At 38.9% G+C, this 12280-nt stretch overlaps 1 protein-coding gene across 1 annotated transcript; it reads left to right on the top strand.

The window, feature by feature from the left end:
* Positions 1-8516: 8516 nt before the first annotated feature.
* On the top strand, positions 8517-11446 carry LOC141759128 (neurogenic differentiation factor 2-like). Its single transcript, XM_074621131.1, has one exon. It carries the CDS (start codon positions 8563-8565, stop codon positions 9643-9645), a length of 1083 nt encoding a protein of 360 aa, XP_074477232.1. The 5' UTR covers positions 8517-8562; the 3' UTR covers positions 9646-11446.
* The last annotated feature ends 834 nt before the right edge of the window (positions 11447-12280 follow it).

Raw genomic sequence — 12280 nt, 5'->3', positions numbered from 1 at the left:
TTTAAATCATTATGTCCTAAAAGTTGCAAACACTCATAGTCGAATCCAGAGTTATTTCCTTTCCTCCGTTCATGTGAATGAGACCCAGAAAGAGGGCAAGGAGGTGGAGTTAAAGGAAAACGCAAGTGCGTTTGCTCTACGGGCCCAATGGATGCCGAAGATCACCGGAAGATCCGGGTATTTCATCACTGCAGTTGAGCCATTTTGGCTCCATGCGCCACGGAGGAACTTTCATAGGAATGAAAGGGAACACGCCTTGAACACTGTATCCATTCATGCCCAGAACGCACAAACTAAAAGCTGGCTCTAGAGAGAACTTTTCGCGTTTTTACGTTACCTGAAGGCCGCCGTAGTTCTCCAACACGCTTGTGAAAGGGAGGCGTGAGCCGAGGGGTCGGGTCTAGAAGGTAACGCAGAATTTGGGAAACTCTCACGAGATGATTAATGTTAGGCATTGACCTTGAATAGTTAAGGATACTCATTGACCTTGAATGGTTACGGTTAGGATAGGTCATTGGGCAGCAAGTCTCGTGAGAGTTTTTGCCCGTTTTTGTAATTTGCGGGTTACCTTCTAGACACAAATCAGCCGAGGGTTATTCAGTTGGTTGCAATCTGCAACCTCACCACGAGATGCCACTAAATCCTACACACTGGTCCTTTAAAATAAGTGTGACCATCATACTAACAATAACTACCACCTACTTTATTCAGTTATAAAAGAGAAGACACCGTGTTAATGCGTGCTAGAGTACATAATTAACTTTGTTGAAGGCTATATCATAATAGGCCTAACTATATAAGGGATAGTCAGTTGGAAATTCATTGCCATGGCAACAGGTTCTCTTCACAGTGTTGAGTGTTGGCAGTCAGTAAGCGTAGTGTGTGTGTGTGTGTGTGTGTGTGTGTGTGTGTGTGTGTATGTGTTGCAGGGGGCAGTTAAGGTAAGAGAGTACAAATTCATGATGAATAACAATAAGAGAGAAAGGGAAAGATTATATTTGCTGTTTGTAGGCAGGTAAACAGTATGGCAACAACACTGTGTTGCTCTGACTATCAAATGATGTCTGCTTTTCATTTAATGTCAATATAACAGCAGACAATATGATGGAGGTTCCTGATGCACACACAGATAACTGCTTCATAGTGTTGTAAATGTAATGTGCATTTAAAGATGAGAAGAGGAGGAGGGAGAGAGGAAGAGGGTGACATAAGGACGAAGTGAGGAAAGGAAGAGGAACAAGCAAGGAAAAGACTATTTGTTCATTTTCCTTGTGGCTCTCACTCTCATGCAGTTATATTGGAGAAGCAGCACACCGTCCTGCGACCAGGGGGGTCCCAAAGGTTCACCCTGAACTGAAGTGAACTTGAGAAAGGCTCTGGGTCTCTGCCAGCTCAGAGGAGAGTTGCTGCTGACAGCAGACTCAGACCTGCTGTAGGAGGTCTGCAGACGAAAAGTAAAACTTCCACCTTGGAAATAAAAAAAAAAAACAGCCTGTCTGTGGCTCAGTTCACTTTCAGGTGTTGTCCTTGAGAAAATTAACATGTGGACTATTTATGAGCATTTGCAACACTATGCGTCTCACCTGAAACAGGGTGTGATATGAAGGGTGAATGAGAGGTTTGCATATATTTAAATACATAACATCCCAATCAATCACTCACATGGCATTACAATGTTCAGATCTGCAGTTCTGCAATAATCTATAGGATTAAAGTATTATTATGATCATAAATGATAACTGTAAAGTGTAATCCAGCAGTGTCACTGTATCAGTAATGTGGTGAGTGTTGCTGTCTGCCACAGTGTCTTCTTTCATTCAACCACTAAGAGGCGCCAATCTCCTTACAACAGTCCCTTATGACTTACTGCTGTTAAACAGAGGTGGAAGAAATATTCAGATATTTTACTTAAGTAAAAGTAGTAATACCACAATTTAAAAATGCAATGTTGCAAGTAAAAGTCCTGCATTCAAAATTTTACTGAAGAAAAAGTACACATGTTTTAGCATTAAAATATACTTAAAGTACCAAAAGTAAAAGTGATAATTATGGCCCCTTTCAGAATAATATCTAATTACATATTTGGATTATTGATGCATTAATGTGCTCTTCACTTTAATGTTGCAGCTGGTAAATGTGGAGCTAATTAAAAATAACTAAAGCTAACTAAATAGTATAACTAAATAACTTCTGTATATACTGCTGGGTAGCTTAATCCACAAAACTGCACCATAATTAATTTATTATTATTATTTAAATAGATGTAGTGGAGTAAAAAGTGCAGCATTTGCCTCCATAATGTAAAATATAAATATAAAGTAGCATAAAATGGAAATACTGAAGTAAATTAAAAGTACCTCAAAATTGTACTTAGTACAGTACTTGAGTAAATGTACTTAGTTACCTTCCACAACTGGTAATAAACAGTATTTAAAAACAACAACAACAACAAAAAAACACTGAAATGACTGGTATCTATATGAAAAAGTTCTTGATCAAAATATACAGAGGATGAGCAAATAATAATATGTAATTATGACGTGTTTCATTTTGTTTTCAAATGTTTCAAATAATACATTTGAAATTGAGTTAAAGTATGAATCATTCAGGTAATCTAAACCAGAAAAAAAGTTAGAATTGATGGTAGTATTTCGTACTAAATTAAACATGCTATCACAAAGATTTGCATTTAATTGAGCTTAGCCTAACACCTCAAATAAAAATATTATTGTTAAAACGTCTAAAAATACAGGAATTATGTTGAAAGCATCTTTGGAAGATGAACATTTTCACACACTCATTACTAGATATATTAATATCTAGTAATAGATATTATAATTTATTATTAGCAAAACAATATCTGTGACACATTACTATACAATAAAGACCTCCTCACTCCATATACTGTTTATAATTGACCAAAAGGAATGACATCACTTTCAGTCAGAGCTGCACTAACCTGTTATCACCAGTAGATGTCACCCACACGTAGCCTGAGAAAGCACAGAAACTCTCTGCTCCTCTGCTGCTCCTGTGTTAGCTCAACCATACAATTAACTGATAATGACCAGATAACAGCATTATTTCAAGGTTATTATGACCAAGCAGTCATGACACAAAGTTCAAGTTTCCTCAACATTTTCCTCTTAAATTAAACCACTCAAAGACAATCTGAGGAAAACAATACAATAAACCAGACTCTCATCTAGGTTTTAATTGTTAAAGCTCTTTTTAAAATGATTAATATTATAAGTTTTTATAAGCATTCATAGCTGGTTAAATAAATTTAGTCCATATAGGCTAGTATTAGATTCACACTTAGCTGTGGAAGGAATTGCATGATGGTTTGTAACATACAACATAAAAACCTCAAAACTTTAGAACAATATCATCATAATCAAATCATTATTTTATTAGGGAACAGATATGCACCTTCAGCTCCTCATCAGTCAATTTAGTGTGGATAATTTAAGTAATGACATAATGTTATAGGCCTACGAAATAAACTTTTTTGTTAGTATTGTCTTTAAATTGTTAGATTTATCTCTGGAAATCCATTTCAATGACGACTAAAAAGGGAACCTTTAGATGTGGGTCATTAGGGGCCTACTATGCCTACTATGTTGTAAAAGTGAAGTGAAACTTAAAAGCAACACGTTCTAACATGTTGTTAAACTGAAGGAAACGTCACATTTTGAACACAAACAAAAAGATTTCTTTAGGTTTAGGCAGCAAAACTACAACTTCTTTAGGTTTAGGCATAAAAAATGTTAAAACAAAATGTGTATTTTGGGATAAAATAACTACGAACACAAAGACAACTACACATTGTAGGTTTCACTTGGGATGCAAACTCTCCTGAGTGAAAACCCTGTGTTTTGTGTTCCATCCATCTTCCCTGACCTCCACCACTAATGGAGTTTCACACTCACCTTCACCATTTGAAAATTGGCTCTTTTTTTAAAATTTATAATCTGAATTCGTCACATGTAATGACCATTCTTTACATGTGTGTCCCTCAGGGTTGATAACACAGGGGCTCCATGTTGGCTTCAAGTCTTCATCTGGACATCCATGACCACAAATACACTGATCTAATCAGTCAAACGTTCTGGTTGTTTCACAGGAGCCAATCAACTGTACTCCAGCAACATTATGGCTTATGATAAGGCTCATTCTTATTTCCTCTCTCTCTCTCTCTCTCTCTCTCTCTCTCTCTCTGTCTCTCTCTCTCTCTCTCTCTCTCTCTCTCTCTCTCTCTCTCTCTCTCTCTCTCTCTCTCTCGCTCGTTCGCTCTCTTTCTCTCTCTCTCTCTCTCTCTCTCTCTCTCGCCCTGCCCCATCTTCTGGCCCCTCATGCGCAATCTGTGCCTGTGCCACCTTTAAAACAAACAATACAATAAACCAGACCCGTTTTGAATGTTAAAGCTCTTTTGATTTGATAATTAATTTGGTCACTATAACATTAGATTCAGATTTAGCTGTGGAAGGAATTGCATGATGGTTTGTAACATACAACATAAAAACCTCAAAACTATAGAACAATATCATCATAATCAAATCATTATTTTATTAGGGATATGCATCTTCAGCTCCTCATCAGTCAATTTAGTGTGTATAATTTAGGAAATGACATAATGTTATAGGCCTACGAAATAAACTTGTTTGTTATTATTGTCTTTAAATTGTTAGATTTAGAAAAGAACACATGGATATACATTTCAATGAAGACTAAAAAGGAACCTTTATGTGATCAGAATGTCTACATTTGAAAAATGTTAACTAAATAATCTGAATTAGTCACATGTAATGACCATTCTTTACATGTGTGTCCCTCAGGGTGATAACAAGTCTTCATCTGGACATCCATGACCACAAATACACTGATCTAATCAGTCAAACATTTTTGGTTGTTTCACAGGAGCCAATCAACTGTACTCCACCAACATTATGGCTTATGATAAGCCTCATTCTTATTTCCTCCCTCCCTCTCTCTCTCTCTCTTTTGCCCTGCCCCATCTTCTGGCCCCTCATGCGCAATCTGTGCCTGTGCCACCTTTGGCACCAGCCCGCCCACCAGCACCTGTGCCAGCCAGCCAGGACCTGGCAACCCTCACCAAGACGCTCTGCTTGGCTCAGTTCAATTGACTCGTTTAGGCAAATTGCACCCTGACTCTGATCTTTATGGCGGGTCCCTTATTTATCCCAGAACCTTTGTGTCACGGCAATTCTAGAATTAGAACGTCTTTTAATTCTACAATTAGAATGTCTTCTAATTAAAACATTCCATACATTTCCTCACATGGTGGATCATTTCTCCCTTGTCCAACCTAGTAATAATCCACTAATATTTGAATGATATCATCCTAAAAATTTATCATAATAGGATTTGCTATAATTATTCCTCTAAGGGGATTGTTTCCCCCTAAACCTTCTATATGAGATTAACCCCGTTTTTTTCCCCAACCAAAAGATGGAGGGCTATAACAGAAGCTGCTTGAATCCAGTGCGTTTTTTTGTCACTCCTTATTCCATTTTCTCTTTCAGCTCGGTGACAGATGGCGAGTCCCTCTCTCTCTCCCCCAGGGGGGAAAGCCAGTCTCTGTGAATGCGGCCGCATGTCAATCACCGGCTCTCATGTGATGGCTCTTGCCAATGACGTGCCAGCCATATGGGCCTGGCATCAGAAGCTGGTATGTAACCCACCCAGTCCTCTCCTCTGAGGTGCCACACGGATCCCTCCACGCGTCTGGGCTGGGGATAGCAGCAGTAAGCAGCAGCAGTAAGCAGCAGCAGCAGCAGCAGCAGCAGCAGCATCAGACAGAGAGGAGAGAGAGAGGTGTGAGAGAGAGCAGAGCATCCGTGCAGGGCGTGTGGATGTGATGCCCACCCGGAGAGAGATGGTGTAAACAAACCAGCTCTGCTCCGCCACTGAGCTCCAACCACGGAGGTAGGTTGCACATTCATTTAACCAATATGAGTTAGATCATCAGATATGGATCAATATGCATCTTTTTTGTCTTTACTTGCATGTTGTATTGTAAAGGGAGGGATTAGAGTGGCAGAGCATTTATCAAAAATAAGGGATTTCTTTTTCTCTCGCATCTTTTTCTCGTGATCAGATAATCTTCAGGCTCTTATGGAAGATATACGATCTATAACTGCGTTTCATTTGATATATTTTTTATTTAAATTAATCTATAAATCCACATTGATCCCCTGTATAGATATATGGCACTTTTTGCATTCATAATTTGCATTGTATTATGTTAGAAAATGAGCACTGGAGAGTTTATTATGTTTTATTAGAAAAATCGTAGAATAGAAAAGATGTGCATGTGTGTGCATGTGTGTGTGTGTGTGTGTGTGTGTGTGTGTGTACTGTGGGGGTAGAATTCTCCATAGAGACACACAGGCTAATTGACAAGGTATTGGTTGGCATTAATTACATTGTGCTTACAAGATTAGAAAAAAACTAAGGCGTCCTTGGACTCCACTGCGCACAGCTGAGCTCACAATACTGGAAATATAATAGTAATCCGTGAAGATTTTGGGGATTTTATAAATTAAATTGCTTTAATAAATAACTTGTGTGTTTAGCCTGGATTATTGGTTAATGTGACAGCGTGGATTTAGAGGGGAAATATATCCATTAAGTGATCTTTTAAAAGGATTAGGATGATCAAATGTCAAATTAAAACCTCGCCTTTTGACCCTTTAAATGCAGGTTTGATTAACATGAAAGCTGCTTTTTTTTTAATTAAGGAAAATAAAAGCGTCAGTGGAATTTAAAAGACAGTCCAGATCAATATCTAAAGCAGCTTTCTTTCACACATGTGACGCACTAGAGTTCAGTTTTTCGGTGGCCTGCAGGTCCAGAGTGTCCAAAATGGGCTCCAAGAACCTGCAGAGGATCTGGACCCTTAAGGAACATTTCAATAAGGAATTATTTAAGTCATTTTAATTTAAATCGGATTGTAGCCCATAAAAAAAACCCTGTTAATTCAGAGATTATAACAATGTGTTGGCCCCCTGTGGTGCAGTGTGGCCTGGCTGTGCTGGAATCCTCCAGGTTGGTGTAATTTATAGGACTGAGGAGCCTTTAATGCGTCCCTGGGGAGGCCGAGGAGTGGCCCACATTGTTGCTTTGTGCCATTAAAATAATCATTATATATAAAAATTAAAAGACTATTGACTATTTCTGGAATCTGTCTTATGACAAAACAAAAATGTTGAAAAAATATATCTTAAAATGGATTAATACATGTTGTAAGGCCCCATTTTCCCACTTCAGCCTTATATTAATGAACTGGATTCATGTCAGGATGTCAGCTGACCCTCTTATTTGTTCTCTCCCAGTGGAAACATCTCTTCACTCAATTATTTCACTCCCTCCTTTTACCAAGAAAATGTTAAAAACCTGTAAACCTGAAAATTGTTCTCCCTTTTTGTTTCTGAAATTTGAATTGAATGATGCAACCCTGGATGTTATTTACTAAAAAAAAAATCAAAAATGTTGGATTTTTTTTTTCCCACTTCAGCCTTATATTAATGAACTGGATTCATGTCAGGATAAACATGAAAACTGAAGTTATAAACTTACTGATAAATAAATACCTGATAGGCCTAATCTATCTTTGGGTATAAGGGAATTTTGCATCATTGTGGGAGCTTGTCTTGCTTTGACAGCAGCACCTATGGGTGCGTAAAGTTGCTGTTTTAATATACTCAAGTCTCTATCAGGAAGGATCTGTCAGATTTTTGTGTTGTCTTAGTTTTGCTTCTTTTTGGGTGTCAGATAAAGCAGCAGCAGATAAAAGAGTGGCCAAAATTGGCTCCATGAACCTGCAGAGTCTCTGGACCCTAAAGGAACATTTCAACATCGTTACACACCTTTTTGAAATGTCTGCGACGATTCATACAGAATTATTTTGAATCACAGAAATATTCTCTCTATTGCATGAATTTAAATCGGATTGTAGCCCATAAAAACCTGTTAATTCAGAGATTGATAAATAAATACCTGATAGGCATAATCTATCTTTGGGTATGAGGGAATTTTGCATCTTTTTGGGAGCTTCTCTTGCTTTGACAGCAGCACCTATGGGTGCGTAAAGCAGCAGCAGATAAAGAGTGGACTGTGTCTTGTTATTGACTGCAAATATAAATTTACTGATAAATAAATACCTGATAATCTATCTTTGGGTATAAGGGAATTTTACATCATTGTGGGAGCTCACTGGGCAGCTTTACAGCAGCACCTATGGGTGCGTAAGCAGCAGCACCTATGAATAGAATAGAATAATAGAATAGAGACTTTATTGTCATTGTCATTGAAAACAACGAAAAACAGTTTAGCAGCTCTTGGCAGGAAAAGCAAACATTAAAAGCAAACATAAAAACATTAAAATCGAAATGTAGACAAATAAATGGATCATAAAGTGCAGGTGCCATGATTATGGTTCAGCAGCTAGTGTCTATGTAAAGCAGCAGCACCTATGGGTGCGTAAAGCAGCAGCAGATTAAAGAGTGGCCTGTGTCTTGTTATTTGCAGGTTGCCACGATGTTGAGCCGTCTGTTCAGCGAGGTCCTGCCTGACGTCCAGAGGCTAGCGGCTGACTGGGCAGACGACGACGAGCATGAGGACGGCAAGGGCAAGGGCGACGGAGAGCGCGAGCCCTTGGATCACCTGGATGACGATGATGACCTGGACGACGACCTGGACGAGCCGCTGGAAGGCAGCAGCAGAGCCGAGTCCGAGATGGCCGACGACGGCGAGGACGACGACGTAGAGGAAGAGGAAGGCGACGAAAACAACGGAGACAAACCCAAGAAGCGCGGACCGAAGAAGCGCAAGATGACTCCGGCGCGCGCGGAACGCTCCAAGGTGCGCCGCCACAAGGCGAACGCGCGGGAGCGAACGCGCATGCACGACTTAAACTCCGCGCTGGACAACCTGCGCAAAGTGGTGCCGTGCTACTCCAAGACGCAGAAACTCTCCAAGATAGAGACTCTGAGGCTGGCCAAGAATTACATCCTCGCCCTTGGGGAGATTTTACGCAACGGCAAGCGGCCAGATGTGGTGGCCTACGTGCAGATGTTGTGTAAAGGTCTCTCTCAGCCTACTACTAACCTGGTGGCAGGTTGTCTGCAGCTCAACACCAGGAACTTCCTCACCGAGCCGTGCGCAGATGGAGCTCGTTTCCACATGCCCAGCTCTCCTTTCTCCGTGCACCCGTACTCCTACCGGTGCTCCCGCATCTCCAGCCCGCATTACCAGCCTGGGAGCACCGCGCTGAACGTGCGGGGCCACTCCTACGGGTCTGGGTACGAGGGCCCTGACTATAACAGCCCGGACTACGAGGCCCCGCACAGCCCGCCCGGGTGCGTGAACAACGGGCTGTCCGGGAGACAACAGCAGGAGTCCTCGGAGGTGGACAGGAACTATCATTACTCTATGCATTACTCCGGACTCTCCACGTCCAGACCTGGAGGACACAGCTTACCTTTTGGACCCTCAGGTGGAGCGCGCAGTGGTGGAGGTGCAGGTGTGCACTCGGAAAACATCCCACCTTTCCACGACGCGCACTTGCACCACGACAGGGCTCCACCGTACGAGGATCTCAATGCTTTTTTCCATAACTGAGAAAACACCCTAAAAACAACTCTCAGGGCTGGACTTGGACAAAAAATCAGCAATGGCATTTTGGCCCCATCACCGGTTATCTGTGCTGCTGTGTGTACCACGTTTTGTTGAAGGCTCTGTTAAAGGAAATCCCCTCAAATTTTAGTTGTTTTGCATACTTAACAATCTTGAGACCTCAAAAATAGGGAGGATTTCAAAACCAAAGCAGTGGGTCTGAAAAAATTGAGTTTCAGAGACTTTGTTTCCTGAATTCTGGTGACTTTAAAACAATGAAAATAACACAATAATAAGTACACTGCAACAGCATTTTTTTTTTATGTTACACTTCTAATTTTACCTTTAAATCTCAGCAAAGAAGACTGAATAATTTGCTTTCTGGCATAAACTTTGCATGTGAATAATAAAGCATCATCTAATATTCATCAGTTATGAGAATTTTTTTTTGACCCTGAGACTTTGTTTCCTGAATTCTGGTGACTTTAAAACAATGCAAATAACACAATAATCAGAATCAGAATCAGAATCGTGTTTATTGCCAGGTGTAAGAGGTATACATAAGGAATTTACTTTGGATTTGTTGGTGCAAGTCAAACAGTATAATAACAAAAAAAATAAGATAAAAACGTTAGAATAAAATAAGAAAAAACAAAAATTGAATTTCTACCAACATACAATATACAAAATAAGCTATAAACAAAAATAAACATGATATAAATAGATAGTGCAATAAGTACACTGCAACAGCATTTTTTCTATGTAAAACTTCTAATTTGACCTTTAAATCTCAGCAACTGAATAATTTGCTTTCTGGCATAAACTTTGCATGTGAATATCTAAAGCATCATCTAATATTCATCAGTTATAATTCATTTTTTTGCCCCCTGCTGTCCCTTTTTTTTAAACCAAGGAGGAAAAAACTAAGGAAACCAAGGAGAGGGCGATGAAAAACGTGAGTCGCACAGAGCACAGAGCGATTGGGTGTCAATTAAGTGTCAATTAAGGAAAAGAAATGGGCCGATTTACCTGTTTTATTGGCCAAAAAAAAAAAAAAAGACATACGTTGGCCCAAAAGGACGTCGGCCCACCAGGAAAACGCCCGATATGCCAGTCCAGCCCTGGACCATAATGACAATCCTATAAATATTGTTTGGAAAAAAGGATGAGAGAGATGGAGTCCTCTGATTCCCTCCTGTATTCTAACTGATGTCATCATCCCTATACTGTTGTACATCCTATGTGTCCAGTAATATCCTGTATGCAGAACGAGTGACCTTAAAGATGTATAGGCCTAAACATGTTATGACACAAACTACAGAAATAAAAAAAAATGTTTTATAACTGTCTTCTTCTCGACATCACATTCACTCTCAGGCTATATAGGTGGATATTTAGCCTACTGTATAGGCCCTGAAGCATTTTCATTAAATAATCTTAGTTTAAAATTATAATTCCACACAAATAAAAAAAACTTGTCTAAAATAATATCATGAGTCTTTGGCTGCATGTCAGTGATTAAAAAAATGATGTTGAAAACAAAGGTTTTTTTGTTGAAAACAATAACTGAGCCCCTACAACAATCAGACCCTCTAATGACAATCCTATAAATATTGTTTGGCGAAAGGATGAGAGAGATGGAGTCCTCTGATTCCCTTCTGTATTCTAACTGATGTCATCATCCCTATACTGTTGTACATCCTATGTGTCCAGTAATATCCTGTATGCAGAATGAGTGACCTTAAAGATGTACAGGCCTAAACATATTATGACACAAACTACAGAAATAAAAAAAAATGTTTTATAACTGTCTGATATGATCGAAAACAACTCTTCTTCTTGACATCACACTCACTCTCAGGCTATATAGGTGAATATTTAGCCTACTGTTTAGGCCTGAAGCATTTTCATTAAATAATCTTAAGAAAAACTTCCACAAAAATAATAAAAAACTTGTCTGGAATAATATTATGAGTCTTTGGCAAAGATTTCAACAGGCATTTCAAAAATATGTTGAGTTATTATCCTTTCCTGTTTATTTAAATCAAACATTAACATTTTTTGGAGGGTTTAGCTGCCGAGATTGTGCAGTTTATATCTTTATGACAGGAATATGGTAAAAGTAATATTGTTGAGCTTGGTTTTCTGGTAAATATATTTTTATTCAATCCACCCTGTATATTGTGCATAAAGGTGAAATCTTGAGGTGAGATTTATCTCTTTTTTTTAACTTTACAAATTAAGATTTTATGGGCTTGGTTAAATACAATTTATTTTCATGTTGAACACAACACTATATATTTTTCAAATAAGTGCCTTGGCATGTAGCATCTAAAATATCTGAACAGGGCAAAAGAACATCAGAGATGGTGTATTGGCTAATTAGACTACTTATTATTGAAGTTCAATTTGACAAAATGCTTCTACTCAAATAATCCAAGTAAACACTGGATATTGAAGATACAGAATCAAACACAATTAGCAGAGTGCACACAAATAATGGTATTTAAACCTAATATATCATACGATAAAGCCTGAGACAAAATAATCAGACTGCAGATTATGTTTTTTTCTCCAGCTTGGACATTCATGCAGCTTTGAACTTGGAAGTGGCCTTAATTTGATTTACCATTAATAAGGA

This window comes from Sebastes fasciatus, chromosome 20, assembly GCF_043250625.1.
Source record: "Sebastes fasciatus isolate fSebFas1 chromosome 20, fSebFas1.pri, whole genome shotgun sequence".
Lineage (NCBI taxonomy): Eukaryota > Metazoa > Chordata > Actinopteri > Perciformes > Sebastidae > Sebastes > Sebastes fasciatus.
This window is presented reverse-complemented; position numbering and strand designations above follow the sequence as displayed.